At 32.5% G+C, this 22,490-nt stretch overlaps 2 protein-coding genes across 7 annotated transcripts in view; one reads left to right on the forward strand and one right to left on the reverse strand.

Moving 5' to 3' along the window:
- The window catches only part of LOC133334646 (glutamate decarboxylase), a 38,585-nt gene extending 29,914 nt beyond the window's left edge, over window positions 1–8,671 (forward strand). For both annotated transcript variants that reach the window (XM_061542965.1, XM_061542964.1), the window contains exons 5-8: window positions 36–103; window positions 4,829–4,907; window positions 8,022–8,366; window positions 8,492–8,671. In XM_061542965.1, the coding sequence (XP_061398949.1) occupies window positions 36–103; window positions 4,829–4,907; window positions 8,022–8,366; window positions 8,492–8,665 (666 nt within the window). In that variant the 3' untranslated portion in view covers window positions 8,666–8,671. The remainder of the gene's footprint in view (window positions 1–35; window positions 104–4,828; window positions 4,908–8,021; window positions 8,367–8,491) is intronic.
- The window catches only part of LOC133334648 (putative uncharacterized protein DDB_G0291608), a 323,326-nt gene that overhangs the window by 269,135 nt on the left and 31,701 nt on the right, over window positions 1–22,490 (reverse strand). For all 5 annotated transcript variants that reach the window (XM_061542970.1, XM_061542967.1, XM_061542971.1 and 2 more), the window contains 3 exons: window positions 22,217–22,467; window positions 22,059–22,152; window positions 20,027–20,159 (listed from right to left, as the gene is read on the reverse strand). In XM_061542970.1, coding sequence (XP_061398954.1) covers window positions 20,046–20,159; window positions 22,059–22,152; window positions 22,217–22,467 — 459 coding nt within the window. In that variant the 3' untranslated portion in view covers window positions 20,027–20,045. The remainder of the gene's footprint in view (window positions 1–20,026; window positions 20,160–22,058; window positions 22,153–22,216; window positions 22,468–22,490) is intronic.

Here is a 22,490-nt window from a genome sequence, read left to right on the forward strand (position 1 = left end):
TAATATTTCGTTTTGTTCTGCTCTTATCATTTCAGGCTGCATGGGGTGGTGGCCTTTTGTTATCACGAAGACATCGTCATCCCAGATTTACTGGCGTTGAAAGGTAAGTTCGATTTAAAAGAAATATACGCTGATCCGAAAGTTAAAATGTTGCATAAGAGAAGATATTTAGCGACGAGATAAAAAATCCACGACTCTATTGCACCTAGACAAAAAATTCTTTAAAAAATCCACGACTCTATTGCACCTAGACAAAAAATTCTTTAAAAAATCCACGCCTCTATTGCACCTAGACAAAAAATTCTTTAAAAAATCCACGCCTCTGTTGGACCTACACAAAAATTCTTTAAAAAATCCACGCTTCTGTTGGACCTAGACAAAAATTCTTTAAAAAATCCACGCCTCTGTTGGACCTAGACAAAAAATTCTTTAAAAAATCCACGCCTCTAAAAACCTAGGGAATTATTCTTTAAAAAATTCACGCCTCTGAAAGACCTAGAAAAATATATTTTAAACCAGTAAGGAAAGTAGTAAAGTCGGACGGGGCCGACTATATGGTGCTCTTCACCACTTTGGCATCTTCAACATATGAATCCTAATAGACGTCGAATTTTTGAAGGACCATTAACATGAAAATGGATCCATCAACATCTGAACCGATTTCAATGAGACTTGCCAGAGATTAACTACAGTTCATTGTACAAAATTATGTGGCAATCAGACACACAAGTGCACAATTTACATAAAATCAGAAGAAAATATATATGAGAGCTTTATCTAAATCTTAACCGATTTTCAGGAAACTTAACACACATCATTCTAGACCTAATCCATCCAAATCGAAAGATTTATAGGGTCTTTGGTACACCATTCACATAAAATCGCACGAATATATATATATGTCAGCTATATCTAAAACTGGACCGATTTTCAGGAAACTTAACACATATCATTCTAGACCTAATGCATTACGCTATGCCAAATTTCGTGCAAATCGAAAGATATATAGGGACTTTGGTACACCATATACCTTAAATCGGATGAAAATATATATGGGAGCTATATCTAAATCTGAACCGATTTTTCCCAATTTCAATAGGGCTCGTCCTTGGTCCAAATAAGTGACCTATGCCAAATTGCATCCAAATCGGATCATAAATGCGACTTGTAATTTGTTTACACAAATACATGGACGGCAGACGGACGGACGGACGGACATCCGTAAATCGACTCTGCAGGTGATTCAGCATATTCTCAAAAGGAACCATGTGTCTATCTCGTTTCCTTTTGCCTGTTACTAACATATGCCCAAAGACATAATACCCTGTACCACAGTGTGGTGAGGAGTATAAAAATCCGCTGCTCTGAAAGAATCCACGCCTTGGATGGTGCTAGAAAAAATATTCTTTAACAAATCCACGCCTTGGATGGTGCTAGAAAAAATATTCTTCGGAAAATTCACGCCTCTGTTGGTCTCAAAACAGCTACTCTTTAAAAAAATCCACTTCTCTTATAGTCTTAATAAAAAATGTTTAAAAAAAAGGTCCTTAAAAATATCAAGCCATAACGTATGAACGAATTTTTGCCTTGTCATTCAAACTTATTATTTTTCTGCTCTTAGAAGAATTCACATAACTAAAAAAATTCCAAACATATTAAAACAGCCGCAGGGTCGACAATTGTCACCAACAATTTGCCCAGTCATAAATCATGTAATGTCTGCAAGTAATTACCTCTCAACGGCACACTTGACGAACAATAAAGGGAAAGCAATGAGACTGGCATTCTCCCATTCCGCCCTCCTCCCTCCACCTTTACTCTGAGAACAACAGCCACAGAGATTATCAAAAAAAAAAGAACAATTGCCATTAGAAAATGTTTAAATTTGATTAGGCCAAGAATTTCCAACCGAAATTACAACGAATCACTTAAATTAAAAGCTCCTTCCAAACTGTGGCACATTAAATATTGCCTCATTAATCAAAATCTTTCGTCTTTCCGAAAAACAATCTCTTGTCACAAGGCATTCTATTGTTGATTTTCATATCCATCACCAAAGAGCTTTTTATGCCAATGGAGTGCCTCCGCTTCTTATGTAACCACAAAGCACTCCACTTTAGACACCCATCAGCCGAGATGATGGAATTTGAATTAAGCCTCGATCTCTCTCTATCGCTACACTCTATTCCACTTAGGCCAAAAATAAAATCCTTCTAGGATTAGTGGTTACTTTCAATGGCTCACTCCCAATTGGAACGGGAAACGAGAAAGCATTTCAGCATCAACGCCTTGATGGATGGCATAGTTATGTTAATGAAATGCCTTCGACCATTTAAGGATTAAAACGAACAAAACCGAAAAACGGACGCTTTTGGCCACAGAAAGTATCAATAGTTGGTTTCGGCAGGACAACATGAGTAGAAAAGGACGAAGCATGGAAGGAAGGAAGGTAACTCCAAGTGCATCTGATTAAAAATGCCAACAGTTGCCATTATTGCATTTAAATCTCCACACATTTCCACATGAGAAATTTAAATGCAAATCCTCAAGGTTGTTGTTTTTGTGTTATCCTTAAAGGACAACAATTTTAAAAGAAATTAAAAGAATCGTTTTAAAATGCTTTCAAATAAATTGTTGTCCTTGTTTTGAAAAATGCATAACCTTTAAAATGAGATGGCATTTCACCCTGTGTCTGTTAGTCGCATTTTGCCCTTTCCCCTGGCTGTTCATTTGAAAATCCATTTTCTTCATTTATTTGTATGTCTGTCTCTCTGTCTGTCCGCCTTTTAACTGCTGTAAATGAAATGCACTTTGTTTGTAACAACATAACTTTGACAACTCTTAATCCCTTTAATCTGCCAGCAGCTATTCAAACACCTGATGAGCACACAATGAACTTGAAACTGAGTTGGGCCGAATTGGGTTGGGTTGGCTGTATTCAAACTTCATACAACCAACCAAACCATCCACCCGCCCGCCATCCATTTAAATAAAACGCAATATAAACAGCCGAAGACAAATTGCTAAATTCCCAGGCTAAATGATTGGATGTAGTTGTTGTTTTTATCCATTCCGAGGGATGTATTTTTTAAAATAAGCGTGGATTTTTTAAAGAATATTTTCTGAAGGACTATCAGAGGCGCGGACTTTTTAAAGAATATTTTCTAAAGGACTACTAGAGGCGCGGATTTTTTAAACAATATTTTTCAAAAGGACCAACAAAAGCGTGCATCTTTTAAAGAATAGTTTTCATAGGACTAGCAGAGGCGCGGACTTTTAAGAGAATATTTTTAAAAGGACTGTCAGAGGCGTGGATTTTTAAAAAAATATTTTTCAAAGGACTATCAGAGGCATGGATTTTTTAAAGAATATTTTTTAAAGGACTATCAGAGGCGTGGATTTTGTAAAGAATATTTTTCAAAGGACTATCAGAGGCATGGATTCTGTAAAGAATATTTTTCAAACGACTATCAGATACGTGGATTTTTAAGGAATATTTTGAAAAGGACCAACATAGACGCGGATTTTTTTAAAGAATTTTTTCTAAGACTAAATGATGCCTACATTTTAAGAGAATAATTTTTCTAGGACCAAAATAGGTTTGGAGTTGTAAAGAATAATTTTTCAATGCCCAAAATAGTTTTAAAGACTAATTTCTCTAGGACCAAAAAATTTTTCGTCCTGCCAGTCCTTGAAAAAAAATATTATTTAATGCTTTTTCTCCTGCTAGACCTTGTCATTTTTTGTTTTTAAAAATGTTCGTCTAGTCCTTGTACAAATATTCTTTAAAAATCTACGTTTCTATTCCGGCCAGTCCTAGATAAAATATTCTTGGTCCTGTGAGTCCTGATAAACACATTCTTCCAAAATCCACGCTTGCGGGCCTGATTGTCTTCGAAAAAATACTCCTCAACTATTGTCTTTAAGAAATCCACTCTTTGAATGAATTTCACAATTCTGCAACAACTACAGCATTTTATACCACACATCCCTCCATATGTCTCTCTATCTCCTTCTCTATCCCTCCTCAAATGCAAATAAAAATAAAAATCATTTAAGTGTGTAATTTTGCAATCAGTGACATCTCACTTCGATGATATCCAAAAAAACATAAACTATCCGAGCCAAAGCATATGCCGGCTGTTGCGATATCCAGCCAGGACGACAAGGACGAGCAATGATAAATTTATTTGACTATTAAAAACAGCCACACAAACTTCCCCCTGGCTGTAATTGTTCGAATTCAGGTCGAACATTGAGTCAACCATAAGTAGCTCCCAAAGGGATGTTTAGCAGTTATGGTTGTGCTTTTTTATTTCTCTTGCCACAAAACAGAAGACACCCTCCTGCAAAAATACCCAAAATTACAAGGAGGAGGGGAGAAAAACTCGTACAAATTCAATTACAACATGCTACAACAATGCGGGTTCAAATCTGTTTGCCAGAGTCGATAAACAAATAAAACGAAGGACTTGTTGGGATGAATGAAGTGTGCTGCAGCCCCAGAGCGTGCTGTGAATGTTGTGTGGATTAGTGTTAATTGTTTATAATTTGTTACTGAATGGCATTTAATAAGCAAATATATGATTACGAATGCCACTACGTGTCTCTCATTCGGTGCTTCATTCGATACTCCTTTTGTGGCAAAACAAATATCCTTAGTTGTTGTTATCTGTTGTTCATAACAATATTTGTTCATTGTAAATTGATTCTCTCGTATTTTGATTTGATTTATTTGCAAATAATTTCATTCTGTTAATCTAATTTTTCTTATTGAAATCTAAACTCATTTGTGGTTTATTTGTTCTCTTGTGCTTTTTCATTGCAGAGCTGATTCGGTTACCTGGAATCCACACAAATTGATGGGAGCTTTATTGCAGTGCTCAACAATACATTTCAAAGAGGATGTAAGTAGAACTATTTTGATATTCAATATTTTGTAGTGACGGGTTTGAATAAATAAGCGATAAGCGAGTACCATCAAAATGAGGATTAAAAAATAATTTCCAAGGACACTTTGAATTTGGATTTTAAAAATAATACTTTCTCATGGATTTAAATAAAATATTTTCCAGGACTTTCAAGACTGGGATTTTAAAGAAATATTTGTTCAAGAATTATCTGGACTTGACATTTTAAAAACTCTTTTTGTTTTTCAAGGACTGTCTGAACTTAAGGATTATCTATTTAGGAACCACCAAGGCGAGGATTTTCTAAGGAATGTTTTTTAAAACTATTAGAGGCTTGGATTTTTTGAAAAAAATTTCCAGGGGTATTAGATGAGTGGATTTTTTAATGAATATTTTTCCAAAGAATGAATTTTTTTAATGAATATGTTTTTAAAGGACTATCAGAGGCCTGCACTTTTTAAAGAATATTTTTCAAAGGATCAACAGAGGCTTGAACTTTTTAAAGACTATTTTTCGAAGGACCAACAGAGGCTTGAACTTTTTAAAGAATATTTTCAAAGGATTTTTTAAAGAATATTTATCAAAGGGCTATCAGATGCCTGGATTTTTTCAAGAATATTTTTCAAAGGGCTATCAGAGGCATGGATTTTTTAAAGCTTATTTTTAAAGGATTATCAGAGGCGTGGATGTTGTAAAAAATATTTTTCAAAGGACTATCAGAGCCGTGGATTTATTAAAGAATATTTTTCAAAGGACTATCAGAGGCGTGGATGTTGTAAAGAATATTTTTCAAAGGACTATCAGAGGCGTGGATGTTGTAAAGAATAGTTTTCAAAGGACTATCAGAGGCGTGGATTTTTAAATAATGGTTTTCAAAGGACTATCAGTGACGTTAATTTTAAAAGAATATTTTTTTAAAGACCTTAGCTTGCGTGGATTTTCCAAAGAATATTTTTTTAAAGACCTTAGTTTGCGTGGATTTTCCAAAGAATATTTTTTTTAAGACCTTAGTTTGCGTGGATTTTCCAAAGAATATTTTTTCTACGACCTAAGATTGCGTTTTTGAAACAATATTTTTAAGGACATAACATTGCTTGCATTTTGTAAAAAACATTTTTTCATGAACCTTACAAGGTGTTTTTAAGAGAATATAGCTTAAGAAAAATTTTTCAAGCAGCCTAAAGGAGTGGATTATTGCACAACATTTTTTCTTGGACATTTTAAGGAATATTTTTTCAAGGCCATAAAAAAGGGCATGATTTTTAAGGAATATTTTAATATCTCCAAGCTCCTACTTTGACGTTTTTTCTAAGAATTCTTTCCAAGGATTTGTCGTTTTTCTAAAAAAAAAAAAAAACAAATCTATGATCCTGATGATTTATTTTTTAGAAAAACAAAAACTTTTCATTTATTAAACAAAAATATTCAACAAATTCCAAACATGTTTTTCATTCCTAACCCAACAAATACCACGAAGAATTTTTTTTTCCAACCACTCTATGCCCTTTTTAAACCACCATCCCAACAATACAAACTTTCCCTTACATTGTTACATCTCTGGCAAAGAAGGGCGAACGGACACAATATGTTCCCATCATTGGTCACAGTTGCCACTGATGGTATTTTGCGTAACAAAATTACTTTTTAAGGAATTTAATTAAAATTTCTTACTTGACTTATTGCTTTTTACGAACGACCGACCGGCCGAGCCCCCCTTCGAAGGACATGGCAGGATGAACAAGTGTTCAACATTTGTTACACCAATAAAATGAGGAATAATGGCAATGGTGGTGTTGGTGGCTGCTGATGGTTCGGGATAATTTCAAATAACATATTGAATAGAAAAAAGATTGTAATCATTATTCAGTGTTGGGTGTTTAAAATTAAAATTTGGGAAATAAAAATCAAAATGAATTTGAAATAATAAAAATAATCATCTCCAAAAAAATACACCTATATCTCGGAAAGTCCTTTGAAAATCCATACAAATTTTCTTTAAAAAAATCCCGCTAATTGGCAGGATGGTTCTATGAAAAGATTTCTTTAAAAATTCCATGCTTAAATTCCATTGATCCTTGGAAAAAAAATACTTAAAAATCTCTCTATCAAATCACCCTTAAAAAATGTTCTCTACAAATCCATACCTTGAAAATAATAATTAAAAATCTACTCTCTAAATTCTCTCTAAAAATCCACGTTTAAAGCCCGAAATTACTTAAAAAAATATTCATTAAAATCATTGGCTATGATGGTTTAACAAAATCGTAAATATTTTTTTAAAATTGATACAAATATTTTTTTAAAAATAAACAAGTAAGAAAAGTTCAAAAGTCGGACGGGCCGACTATATGATACCCTTCACCACTTTGGGTACATGCAAGACATGTTAATATCTACAATATGCTGTAGATAGAACGGTCATAGAATCTTTGGAGGACCATTGAGATGGAATCGGGCGAAATTAAATGTGCTACCTAGATAAATATTTGAACCAATTGAAAAACCCCATACACATACCATTCTGAAATCAATGAAAAATTGCATGTCAAACGGACATACTTGGATTCTTTGGTGTATGGGAGCTATATATAAACACATGGACCAAATTGAGTATCCGTTGCATACACCATTTGTTTCTTGTAATCACTATATTCAATCTAATACCCTTTGCCAAATTTCGTGTAACCACCATTTACATAAAATCGAACGAAAATATATATAAGACCTATATCAAAATCTGAACCGAAACTTCGGTCTGGGCCTAAATCAGTACTCTGTGCAAAATTGTGTCCCAATCGGACAAATATTGGGAGTTTGGTGTATCATTCACCAAAAATCGGATGAAACTATATATGGGAGGTATATCTAAATCTGAAGCAATTCCAATAAAACTCCGGCCACATAAACGTGATCCACAAAGACATAATACCCTGTACCACAGTGTGGTGAGGGGTATAAAAAATTATAATGCTTCAAATAATCCTTGTAAAAATATTTTTTAAAATCCAAGTCTACGATCAGGATGCTATTTTGAAAATATTATTATAAAATTAACGGTTTTCCGGGTTGATCATAGGGGAAAAATATATATAATTTTTTAAATTTTTATAGGGTCTCTTGATCAGCTGTAATCAAATGTCGGCGGAATATCTTTTCATGACTGATAAGCAGTACGACATTAGCTACGATACTGGTGACAAGGTGATTCAGTGTGGCCGTCACAATGACATTTTCAAATTGTGGCTGCAATGGCGTTCCAAGGGTACCGAAGGTTTTGAGCGACAACAGGATCGCCTTATGGATTTGGCCCAATATCAGGTGCGACGAATTAAAGAGCAGTCGGATCGTTTCCATTTAATAATGGAACCAGAGTGTGTCAATGTCTCCTTCTGGTATATACCAAAGAGATTGCGGGGAGTGCCACATGATGCCAATAAGGAAAAGGAACTGGGCAAGGTGAGTACCTGATTTTTATTTTTTAAGGAGAGATTTTAGACAATACCTCTTCCAACTGGAGCGTCCTTTATGGAGAGTCTTATGCTTCTATTTTAATTTTGTGTGTCTGTTTTCTTTTGTCTCAGATCTGTCCCATCATCAAGGGCCGCATGATGCAAAAGGGCAGCCTCATGGTTGGCTATCAGCCCGACGATCGACGACCCAATTTCTTCCGTTCGATTATATCGTCAGCTGCTGTCACCGAGGCCGATGTTGATTATATGCTGGATGAAATCCATCGATTGGGTGATGATTTGTAAATTATTTTCTAGACCTAATTTGGATAAGTTTATTTGAAATTAAAAACCGAAAAATGAGAAACAAAAGTGTTTCATCATCAATAGCCAAAGGAAGAAAATATATATATACATATATACATAATTTTTAGTATAATTTCCAATTAGAAAATTATTACAAAAAATAAAAAATTAAAAATAATTATAAGTTAAAAAAACAAGAAATCATGATCAACCAAGATATATCCTTAAGGTAAAAGCATATCACATGACAACAACAACAAAATAATCAATCAAGAAAGCTAACAAAAAAGGAAACTTTAACTATCAGCAAAGCCCATTTTCATTGGCTTCGATTGTCCTTAAGTTATCCTTATAAATTAAATTTATTATTTTTATTTTTTTAATTTTCATCTAGGCTTAGTTTTATATGAGGATAATGAAAATGGGTAATTTCACTCCTTTGAGCAAAGTAAATTTGGTAAAAATTTTAATTTTTTTATTATTTAGTTGGGGTAAAAATTCAAAGGGATGGAGAGAGAAAAATACGGGAGAAGTGGGAGAGGTGGGAAGAGCGAAAATTTTAATTTTTTTTTTTTAAATTAAATGATTTGAATTTTTTATGAATAATTTTTTTTTTGTAAGAAGTAAAAATTGTTTAAAAATATGTTTTCATATATTAGTCATTAACAAATATTTGTTTAAAAATTATTTAATTTTTTCCAAAATAAAATGTTTGTTATATATACTAACAATTGATTTAAAAAATATTTTTTTAATGTTTTTCCCCTTTTTTATATTTATTATTTTTTATTTTACATACTTAAAATTTCTGATTGAATTATCCCTGCATTTTAAAAATCATTAACAAATATTTGTTTAAAAATTATTAAATTTTTTTCCAATAAAGTTATTGCTATATATAACAAGAAATGATTTAAAAATATTTTTTTTTACTGTTTTTATATTTATTATTTTGTATTTTACATATTTAAAATTTGTGATTGGATTACCCTTAACTTAAATGTAACCAAAAACTGAAATCTTTACCAAATTTCCTTATCTCAAAATTAAAAACTGAAACTATCAAATAATATACATGCATACTATTTACATACCTAGAGACATATTCATATACGCTATTATTACATAATATAAACATAAACAAAATTAATGCCAAAAAAACTGAAATGAAACAAATTCTAATTGTTAACTGTTGATTTTATGTTGTTTCATTTGTAAATGTTAAATATTTAAATTATAAATTGCAACTAATAACCGACCTAAGAGTCAATTAACAAAAAAAACAATGCACAGCACGATAAATAAATTGCACCCTAACCCAACAAAAACAAAATGCACCTCACACCCAAAAATTAGAACAGCACCATTATTACTAACCAATAATTTTAAGATGGCACATTTAAATAAAAAAACACACAATGCACAATTAAATACAAATTTTATTAATTTTTTTTAAATCACTTTATAATAATTTTTTATATTTATTTTTTTATTTTCATTACAAATTTTCTTTATGTGTACATATAAAACAAAAAAATATATATGACAAAAAAATTGCCAAAAAAATATATACATAAACACTTATTATGTACCTTTGCAAAAGAGACCTGTGCTTGTTATTTATATATGTATGTAAATCATAATATTTATGTATGTGAAAGTCCTCCTACCAAAAGAAAAGAATACAACAAACACACAAACCAAAAAAAAAAGCATAACGCTTATTTTATAAACACAAAAACAAATGTTAATGTCCTTTTTTGTTAAATATTTATTTTATGTTGATATTTTCCATAATTTATAAAAAAATATTAAAAACTATATTAGTAAAATTCAAAAAATAAGAAAGCAAAGAATATATAACACACACACTTACAAGTGTCAATTAAACGAATAGATAACATGTATTTATATATGGAATGACATATGAAATAAATAATGCAAAAAAAAATAGACAATTATTTAGATTCACAACAAATACAAGTAAAATAACAACAAAAAACATTTTGTGGTCTAGGTATCATTTTTTTATTATTTTTAAATTATGTTTTAATATTTAATTAAAAAAATACATAAATTCCTTCTTTCTTTTATAAAATTTTATATTTTTTAAATATTTACTACCTGTGTATTAAATGTAAGCTGTAAACCTTTTTGTTGCCTGTGGGAAACATTGGGCCACAATGGGTTAAAAATTATTATTTTTTTTTAATTTATAGAAAAAATATTTTTACTTTTAAAAATATATATATTGGGCCACAAAGGGTTAAAAATGATTTTTTTTAATTTATAGAAAAAATATTTTTTATATATTTTCATTTTTAATTTTTAAAAAAAATATTTTTTTTTTTAATTTTTAGAAAAAATAACATTTTTATAAAATATATATTTATTGATTTTTTTTATTAATTTTGTTTTTTTTTTTTTTTTTTTTTTTCTTTTAATTTTCAAAAAATATTTTCAAATGTAGACCAATGTACACTATACTAAACTAAAAAAACAACACAATAGAAGAAACGCTGCCAAAACTGAAATGCATATAACATACATACAAATATAAGTTTTAATTCCATCGCAATTACAAAAAAGCGTTTTAAACAGCAATAGATGAAAGGATTTTAGTTGAGATTAATTAAAAAAAATATTATGAAAAATATAAAAAAATTGCTACATAAAAATTAATATTATTAAAATATATTTTAAATTATTTAATTGTTACTTTTTTTAATAATAAAATAAACATATTTTTTTATTATATTTTTTGTTAAATATATTAAATTTTTATTTCATAATAATATTGATCATCGATAAATTATTTTATTATTTTTTTAATTATAAAAATAAAATATATCATTTTATTTATTTGTAATAAAATATTCTTATTATTATTAAACAAGTGAAAAATCATTAAGTTCGGCCGGGTCGAATTTTGGATACCCTCCACCATAGTTATACTGACAGGTATTTGAAATAAAAATATAGGGAAGATACCAAAAAGTGTACCTATACCGTGTCTACAAACCGATTATGGTTCTAAAAATTGGCCCTAGACCCCATGTTTCTTTGGACCAAATTTGTTTCAAAAAATTTTAATTTCATTCAAACTTTGCCCATCGTATTATTTCTTCCAAAATTAGTTCAAGTTCGAAGATGGGGTATATCGGTTCACTCCTTCTGGTACCTCACACACAGGGGCTAGGCCTAAATGCGGGTTATAAGTTATTCACGTTTCAAATTGAAGATCTATGAGACCACGTTTTTCTCTACATTTACCGTTATAAAACTAATTTTCGAAGTGACCCAGAAAAACCAACGGTATTTTCGTGGCACAGGGACTCCAACTAAACAGAATTGGTACATTAGAACCCCTGAATAATTTTCATGTCGCACAGTGTTCTAGTCTGTTCTAGTTTTTTTTTCGTATCTTCCACAGATGAAATGTTTACAACAGAGTCTTAGAACCAAACCCAAACACGGGACAAATCATATAACTACTTTAATATAAAAATCGGGTTATATGGGGACGACCCCCAAAATGGGGCGAATATTAAAAATTTTTGGTATGGAGATTTGTTACCATATACGACTACCAAATACCAAATTGCAGCGAATTCGGTTGAAAGACGCACTCAAGAGCGCCAAAATACCGTAAATTGGGGGTACTCTTATATGTGGGCTATCCGGACCTATACTTATAATTTAAAAATTGTTGGTAGGGAGATTTGTTACCATATACGACTACAAAATACCAAATTGCAGCGAATTCGGTTGAAAAACGCACTCAAGAACCCCAAAATATCGAAAATTGGGGGGTACTGTTATATGGGGGCTACCAGAAAAAGTGGACCTATATTTAAAATTTTTTGTGTGGACATTTAGTATCCAATAAGAACTCGATGTATCAAATATCAGCGTATTCGGTTGAAAAACGCGCGCAAGAACGCCAATATACCGAAAATTGGGGGATACGATATATCCCACCTTCGAACTTGACCTGCCTGCAGACAAACGACAAACCTATACAAAATTTCAGCACCCTATCTCGATTCCTTCAGACGGACGGACGGACATGACTAGATCGTCTTAGAATTTTACCCTGATCTAGAATATATATACTTTATAGGGTCGGAAATGAATATTTCAATGAGTTACATACGGAATGACAAAATTAATATACCCTCCATACTATGGTGGAGGGTATAAAAACAATGTTATTTTTCAGTACCTATAAACATTTTTTAATTAAATTTACAAAATCATAAATTATTTTTAAAAATGTGGTTATAATTATTGGTGTTATTATTTATTTTATTTATTATTTATTTATTTTTGTTTAAAATAATTTATTATTGTTGCTATGTCTAATTTTAAATTACAATTTAATAAAAAAATAAATTATTATTTGTAAATTATTTTTTATTACACCTAACCAAAAAAACTTCACCCATAACATCATAGTCTTCCAACTGCTGAAAATACTACTGTATTTCAAAATTAAATCTATAATAATTAAAAAAAAACTGTTAAATGAATATTGAAAAAAAAAACTTGTAATATTTACATGTTGTTCCTTATATTGTTTTAATTATTGAAAAAAAAACTTTCCTTTAAATGTTATTTACTATTATACATATATGTTTTAATGTATAATATTTATATATAAATTTACATGTAAACTTAGATGTATGTATAAAATGGATTGTTAAGGTAAATTTTCAAAAAAAAAAAATATTTTTTTGTTTTAAATGTTTAAAATCCATTCATTCCAAATACCATTCACAACAAATCCTTCATATACATACATGCATTATATAATCAGAAACGCCTACAAACACACACACATCTATAGTCTTGTTAAATCTGTGTTGTTATTTGAACCAAAGATTAAATTAAATTAAAACAAAAAATAAATTAATAAAAAAATGAAAAACATGTATTATGGAAATTATTATTATTATATAGTTTAATTGTATCTGTATGTACAAGTGTTCTTCTCTATTTCAAACAAAAAATAAGCAAACAAAATAAGAAAAATGCATACAATTATAATCATATACATATAATATAATTCTAGACACTTGATGATGACAAAAAAAAAAATAAAAACGATTACTGCATTTGCCAGTTTAAGTTATTAAATAAAAAATCAAAAAGAAAATCCCACAAAAAAATTATAACTGATGTTATGTATCAACTAAAATAACTGCATATACATATATAATCTAATTGAAAAAACAAAAATTAAAACAACAACTGTAACCTATAAACTGCAAAAAATAAAATAAATAAACATACAAAAAAAATAAAGTATATCACTAAAAATAAAAAGTGTTGTTTTTGTTTTATTCGACTGGAGTAGCTATTAAATAAATATTCTCTAAAAATATTTGCCTTGGAAGGTCATTGTAAAAAATATTCTTTAAATAATCTAAAAGGTCATTGAAAAAATGTTATTTAAATAATCTACGCCTTGGATGACTTTGAAAAAAATATTCCTTAAAATCTACACCTTGGAAGGTAATTTCCCGAAAAAATATGTATGTCGATTGCAATTGTCTGACACGGATTTGGTCCATGAAACATGGGGCCTAAATATTTTGATGAGGCAGATTTTTGCCGCAGTACAGTTGTAGACCAAAGACACATTTTACGAGCGCCTAGAAACAGCATATGATCGTTGCCCTGGCCATGACATTAAAATTCTGCAAGGAGATTTTTCGATTCGGACCATTATCTTGTGGCAGCCAAGGTACGCATCCGTCTTAATGTAGCAGCAAAGGTGCGATCTAATGTTACCCAACTGCTTGACGAAAGCACCGCTTGTCCCCATAATAATATAGAAACACAATGACAGAGAATTGCCCACTCCCTACAAACGGCAGCAAAAGCTACACTTGGGTACCAAAGACCACCATCAAAAAATCCGTGGTACGATCAGGAGTGTCGTAATGCTACTAATATGAACAACGCAGAGTATAGCGCAACCCTATGGACAGTAGCAAGACGTAATGCGATGGAGAACTATCGGGAGAAAAGGAGAGAGGAGAAACGTATTTTCAGAAAAAAGAAGAAAGAGCAAGAAAAACGTGAGCCTGAGCTAATCGAGATGTACAGGATTCAGAATGAAGTCCGGAAATTTTACCAACGAATAAAACACCAAACCGAAGGCTTTGGTTCAGGCACATCCTCCTGTAGGGATAAAGAAGGAAACCTGGTGACAGATACAGAAAGCGTATTGAGGATCTGGAAGGAGCATTTTGAAAAACTTCTGGTATCAAATAGTAGCAGTGAAGTGAATGCCCCAGAACCAATAATAGATGACGGTATAGAGTGTATACCACCTAGCTAAGATGAAGTCAGAATAGCAATCAATCGTCTGAAGCATAATAAAGAAGCCGGTGCCGATAGGTTACAAGCCGAACTATTCAAGACTGGTGGTCAGATGCTGGTAAGGAGCATGCACCAGCTGATTAGTACAATTTGGCTAGAAAAATTCATGCCCAATGATTGGAACCTCAGCATCCTGTGTCCCGTGCCCAAAAAATGAGACAAGACGATCTGTGCCAACTATAGATGAATAAGTCTAAAGCCATGTCTGCGTTTGACATTCCTGCAAAAATAATTCGGCTATGCAGGATAACTTTAACAGACCCTTTAATACCGAACGAGGATTCAACACAGCCACCTTTGAACAAATTGAATAGGAGTCTGCCAAAGTGGGTCTGGCAGTAAACGGCGAGAAGGCCAAACTGATGGTATCAACGCGCAAGCCGTCCAGTAGACTCGGACCAACTGTGGAACTTGAGAACTACAGCTTCGAGGTTGTCAACGATTTTATATACCTTGGTACCGCCATAAAAAAAAGAATGACATCAGTTTTGAAATTCGTAGAAGGATAGGGATGGCTAACCGATGCTATGTATGGGTACTTACGCAAGCAGATGCTGCAGCTATTGGAGTGCTTGAGAGAAAAATCCTCCGAAAGATCTATGGGCCGATCTGCGTTGACGGTGAATATTGCCGTCGAATAAACCATGAGTTGTACCAGCTATTTTTGGACATCGACATTGTTAGAGATATTGAGCTGCAGCGACTACGTTGGCTAGGTCATGTTGTGAGAATGGATGAAGATGCCCCAGCCCAGAAGGCATATAAAAGCGAACCAGCTAATGATTCACGTAGAAGGGGAAGGCCACGAATCCGATGGAAAGATCAAGTCGAAGACAACATTGCCGAAAATGGTCTTTCAAATTGGAAAAACTGGGCAAAAGACCGACGCGCCTGGAAATCTTTTCTAAGCTCGGCTTACGGAATGAAACTTCTGTCACAAGCCAGCTAAGTATAGTAGTATACACTTTCACACTCCATGTGTTATAGTTGGTATAACACTTTCATTTGCTAATATAAATATTTAAGCTTCGAACCAAAATACTGCCATTCGATTGGGAGCTCTACTCGTTCGGGCAATGTCTTGACTGTGTGTCACAATTCTCTTTAACCCTTATAAAAATTGTCATATATACGTTACAGTAACGTAGACTTCACGTATATGTTACGTGAACTGTATTCTGTTTATCCATAATGGTTTGTGTCTATGCTGTTTGACAATTAGTTCAGACATGTTTTACAATAAATACTATCCACGATGGATGGACTGAATGAAAAGTGGAAAATTTTAATGTTATGAAAATTTAAATTTAATGAAAATTCCTTAAATTTTTCGGGTCTTACGTGGGTATCATTTTAAAGGTTATAAAAATAGCTTTCCATTGAGTAGTAATATGGTTTTCTCGTACAGTCAAAAAACTGGGTTTAGTCCCCGATTTCCCCCCCTTACTCAAATGGTAGACCACAATTTGCCCTTTCCAAAATGGTGGCTGATCAAGAGATATGAGCCTTAGAACCCTACAAAAACAAGGAAAATCTTTCTACATGACAGAATCTCCTTTAAATAGCACGGTTTTTTTGGTTGGCTGGATTTTTAACAATATTTTTCAACCTCCAAGAAAACAACAAATGTAGCTAATGGTTGAAACCTTCAAAATACAGCAAAGAAGGGCTAGGCCTTTAAATGAAAGCTATGTGATTGACTTCACCCTGAAAGACCCCGAACTTACTTATTTCAACGCAATGATACATTAAATTTACCCTTAATTTTGGAAGGTATAATAGTTATGACCTTGAATATATCGGGCATGTTCTGGCATTCACTTCAACAGCAGAAGTGTATCGAACATACGCCGAGGTGTTCTTTACACTTATATTTTCATGGTGAGAGTCGGGAATATTCATGTTTTTCCATAAAAAAGAAAATCTTTTTTGAAATAAACAGGTAACTGAAATGAAAATATAGAGAAAATATCAAAAAGTGGACCTATACCGACATTTCTGCAAACCGATCATGTAAACCATAATACAAATTTCAGAAATGTTTAATGGGTAATTGTACCTCAGCCTTATGGCTGATGAGGGTGTATACACTTTGACACGGTGAAAATGTGCCTCATGGCAATATTGGTTCCAGACCCCATTGTTCTTTGGACCAAATTTGTTTCAAAAAATTTTGATTTCATTCAAACTTTGCCCATCTTATTATTTCTTCCAAACCTAGTTCAAGCTCGAAGATGGAGATTATCGGTCCACTCCTTCTAATACCTCCCCCACAGGGTCTAGGCCTAAATGCGGGTTATAGTTCATTATGGAACCTAACGTTCTAACTTTTTATCTCGATATCCTCCACAGGTTAAATGATTACGACAGACCCTTAGAACCGAACCCAAACACGAAACAAATCATATAACTATTTTTATATATAAAAGGGGGTTATATGAGGACGACTCCAAAAAGGGGGTGAATATTAATAATTTCTGGTGGGAAAATTTGTTACCATATACGACTACAAAATGCCAAATTACAGCGAATTCGGTAGGAAAACGGGCCCCCAAAATTGGGGGTACTGTTATATGGGGGCTATCCGAAAAAAATTACCTATATTCATAATTTTTTGTGGAGAGATTTGGTACCTATAAAAAACTTAAAATACTAAATTACAGCCAATTCAGTGGAAAAAATAAAATAAAAACTCCCAAAATACTGAAATTTTGGATGTTCCGGTATATGGGGGCTATCAGAAAAAGTGGACCTATATTCACACATTTAGTACCCATTAGGAAACCAATCAGCGAATTCGGATGAAAACGCGCTTAAGAACCGCAAAACACCGAAAATTGGGGTGTACCGTTATATGGGAGCTATGCATAAACGTGGACCGATATATCCCATCTTCGAACTTGACCTGCCTGCAGACTAAAGACATACCTATGCAAAATTTCAACACCCTATCTCAATTCCTTCAGAAGATAGCGTGATTACAACAGACGGACATGGCCAGATAGTCTTAGAATTTTACCCTGATCAAGAATATATATACTTTATAGTGTCGGAAACGAATATTTCGATGAGTTACAAACGGAATGCCAAAATGAATATACCCCCCATACTATGGCGGAGGGTATAAAAACGAATACAGTTTATATTGTAGGGCAACACTATTTCTGCAAAGTACGATGTCGACGTTTATTTTTGTCACAGTTCGAAAATTTCAATTCACGTGAGATGCTGAACAGGAGATAACTTTTGATGTGAAGTGTATGTGTAAAAAGAAAAGAACACTCCGTGTGTTCCAGAACATACCGGTATATTTTAATTTAATTTTTAAACATAAACATTTTAGCAAAGTAATATATATTACGTAGAACAAAAATCGTCACTAGTCACTGCTCAGTCAAATGAATTCTTTTACAATATATTGAAAGAATAATTATAAAGACTTCCCTTCCATTAAAACATCATTTTTTTTTTTTTTTTTTTTTGTAAGTTTGTTGTTTTTGCATTGCATTTTTTATTCATCATTCCGGTTTATTGGACGTTTAGAAGAGTATATAAAATAAAACAAATTCTCATGTACTATATATATGTTTTTCTCTATATATATACAATATACACACAAACATTGTGTTTTTTGTTGTAATTTCATTTAAGGGTTGTTTTTAGTTTTTGTTCTTGGGTTGTTTTAATAATAATAATAATATCTTCTGTCTATATAATTTATTGATTTCAAACGAATTGTGCAGCATGATCATATTAATTACTAATTAAACAAAAACGAAACTATTTCTTTACAATTCAGGCAACTTAACAATTTTGGATTTGTTTTGTACGTATTAACGAATTACATATATACTAATAGGTATAGTAATATATAAAAATACATATGTATGCTTAGAAATCAAAATTTCAAAAGGAAATAAAGAAGAAAAACCAAAAAATTAAATGAATTTAAAATTTGTTTAAAAGTTTGAGTAAAATTTGTATTGCATGTAGCCCCAATTCTTGTTGCTTTCCATATTTTTGTTTTGTAATATTAATATTTTGTTTATTTTTATTTAATATATGTAATGCTAATTGTTTTTGTTTTACATTTAAAAAAGTGTAAATTGTTTTTATTTAATTTGTATTTTTTTATTTGTTATTAATTTTAAATTGGCAAGCCGTTTATTTGAAACGTAATTTTATTTCGTTTTTTTGTTCATTTGTTTGTTAATTTATATATTTGTTGTTGTTTGTAAATTTTCTCTTATTAGATGTGTTATTTTTTTTTCTTTTTGCTAGGTTAGGCTATTTATTTAAAAATAATATGTTTTGTTTAAGAATTATTCTTTTGTAAAAAAGTTAAATAAAAATATAGACAATTATTCTTAATTTAAAAAGAAGTAGTTTATAGTATATACGTGTAAGTACAACATTATTCTTGAGTTAAAGCAAATGGTTTTGTCTTTTTTGTTGTTGTTGTTTTGTAACAAATTCAAAATTCTATTTGAACTCATAATTAGTAAAATTCTAACTAAGTTATTTTCTTTTCTTATTTAGTTTTGTTTTAATTTTTTTTTTTAATGATAAATAGTTTCTAAACAAAATTAAAATGGACTCCTAATTATTATAATGTAATTATTAATAAATTAATAACAAATATATCTATACTGTTGCTGTAATATTCGGAAAAATAATTCAAGTGCGATATATTTTTAAATTAAATAAAAATTGCTTTTTTAAATGGACAAAGAATATTTTTTTTGCATTTCAAAATAACTACCTCGAATTCATTTGTTTCGAATTTTACAGTAACAGATCGTTAGTTTTAGTTTTTTTTTTAATTTTTAAGGGAATATGTTTCAATTGTTTTCATAATGATTTTTTGTTGTTGTGTTAATTTGAATTACATTCATAAAAACAAATTAAAAAGATTATTAAAAAATAATATTCGAAAGTAGTTTTGGCAATTCCCAATATTTATGCATTAACAGGAGGCTCTTGTTCATCATCATTCGGCTGCCAATTCATCGATGCGACAGCGCACTGCATGTTCAACCACCTCTAAACTAGGATAGTCTAATTCTTTCACCAGACACAGGGTGGCTGAGAGTAAATTGGAACTCTGAAACAAATTATAAAGGAAACAGTATTAATAAAATTATTTTTAAAATTTAAAAAAAACTTAAAGGATTTTTAAAGCGTGATGTTTCTAAAAGTTTGTCAAGGACCTACACAAGGCGTGCATTTACAAATATTTTTTTTTTTTCTCAAAGACCAAAACCAAGGTTATGGGTGGAGGGTGCCTTTCAACCCTGTCTAATTGGGCTTGCACCAAAGGTCTTGGTGTAAACCCCACTAAAACAGAACTGGTTCTCTTCACTAAGAAACGCCGTTTCCGTCTGCCATCACTGGGAGGAGTGACTTTAACCCTTTCTGAAGAATCAAAATATCTTGGCCATACTAGACCGCAAACTAATGTGGAATTGGGATGTTGAGGAACGCTCTAAGAAGGGATTGCTGGCACTCTACTCATGTAAGAATTCCATAGGTAAGAGCTGGGATTGAGACCCGAAATTATACACTGGCTATATACGACGAACGTTTTACCCATTCTTACCTTTGATTGTCTTGTTTGGTGGCAAGGGGTTAACAAAAAGATACTGCTGACAAAATTGAGTTTATTACAGCGATCGGCTTCAATCCTGATCACCGGAGCATTAAGAAATACACCACAGGCAGCCTTGAACGCAATTTTGAATCTCCAACCTTTGGATATTCTGATTAAATTCCAGGCGGCCAGGTGTGCCCTGAGACTCCGGGAAAATGATGCCTTGGAATCTCTGAACTATGGTCATGCCAGCATCCTAAACGTAACGCCAGGCTATGACCTCTTTAGGGGGAATAGTCATATCAGTGACTATGTTCGCCCTCATAGGGACTTTAATGACAACAACGTTGAATTTACTAGGAGGGAATCCTGGACTAGTGGCTCCTTACCTCTTCCAAGTCTGCCAATCTTTACAGACGGGTCTATGACGGAGGAAGGCACTGGCGCAGGTGTTTACCGTAGGGAATTAGGAATATACAACTCATATAAACTCAACAATAACTGTAGCGTTTTTCAAGCAGAGATCTACTATATATGTCGATAGTAAGGCGGCCCTGAAAGCGGTGAAGTCGCATACTATAAACTCGAAAGCAGTTCATGATTGTAAGTCCGTTTTGAATGATATACGTCAGATAGTTTGTTTATTTTGGGTTCCAGGACATCGTGACATTGAAGGGAATGAGATAGCCGGCGAGCTTGCTCGAGGGGGCTCACAGTCGTCCAATCTTCTGATTGAGAGATCTGTGAAACCTCCTATCGGCTATTTCATTGGCAGAATCCGTGCGTTCCACTGTGAGGTAGTTGGTAACAGATGGCTAACAGAACCTGCTTGCAGAATCTCAAAATCTATCTGGCCTAAATTCTCTCGCAAAAAAACGTCTTCGCTGCTGACACACAATAAGAGAGATCAAAATCGTTGTGGAGTTCATAACAGGTCAATTCAAAATTAGATCTCTCACTTTTAAGTGGGACTCCAGTGGAGAGGATTACTGTCATCTATGTCAGGACGAAGAAAAACTGGAAACAATTGAACACATCCTCTGCAAATTTCCATCGCTGATTAGCAGAAGACATAAGCAGTTTGGAAGATGTGAACTTGATAATCTAGTCTTCTTCTCCAATATGGACCCAAACCAAATCCTAGGCTTTGTCAAAAATTTGACTTGGCTTTCCGCTCTTCTTCTCTCACTACTCTTCCACTTTCTCCTTTCTTTTCTTTACAGGTATATATAAAAGGATGATCACAATGGACAATGGAATGGTCTCCGAGTGGATGTTGTTATCAACAACCGTACATCCCTAACCCAACCTAAGCCTAAGGTTAAGGTTCATACAAAGTGTAAATTTTTAAATATTTTTGAAGATGGTCCAAGGTGACAAAACTTCATCCGAGTAATCCCTGCAAATACTTACTCTATTAATTGGCCTCCGATGATAACCGGAATAATGATTTAGAACTGCTGTTGATACTGTACTGGCTGAATCGGCATAACGACCATCGGGTCGTCTGAAAAACAAATGTACCTTTTAAAAAAAAATTCTCAATAATCCCAAATTTATTTCATGCTCACCTTGGTCTAGGCCGTTCATCTTCCCAATCGCCATTTTCACGACCATTTCTATAGGCATAACGATCGACGGGTTCGGGACGTTCTGTGCCAGCACTACGCCGTTGGCCCATGTGATGTAAGGCCGCTGTACTGCCATAGGGATTCTGGCTGGCATGATGAGCCGGATGATGTTGTTCATCCCATTCGGTTAAATCGGATTGGCTATGGCGATAATGGGCTGGATATGAGGGGCGATCTGATTGATAATATTCCTGGAAAATATATACATTTTTTT

This window comes from Musca vetustissima, unplaced genomic scaffold (assembly GCF_032173495.1).
Source record: "Musca vetustissima isolate MV318-11 ecotype Yass unplaced genomic scaffold, APGP_CSIRO_Mvet_v1 utg2180, whole genome shotgun sequence".
NCBI lineage: Eukaryota > Metazoa > Arthropoda > Insecta > Diptera > Muscidae > Musca > Musca vetustissima.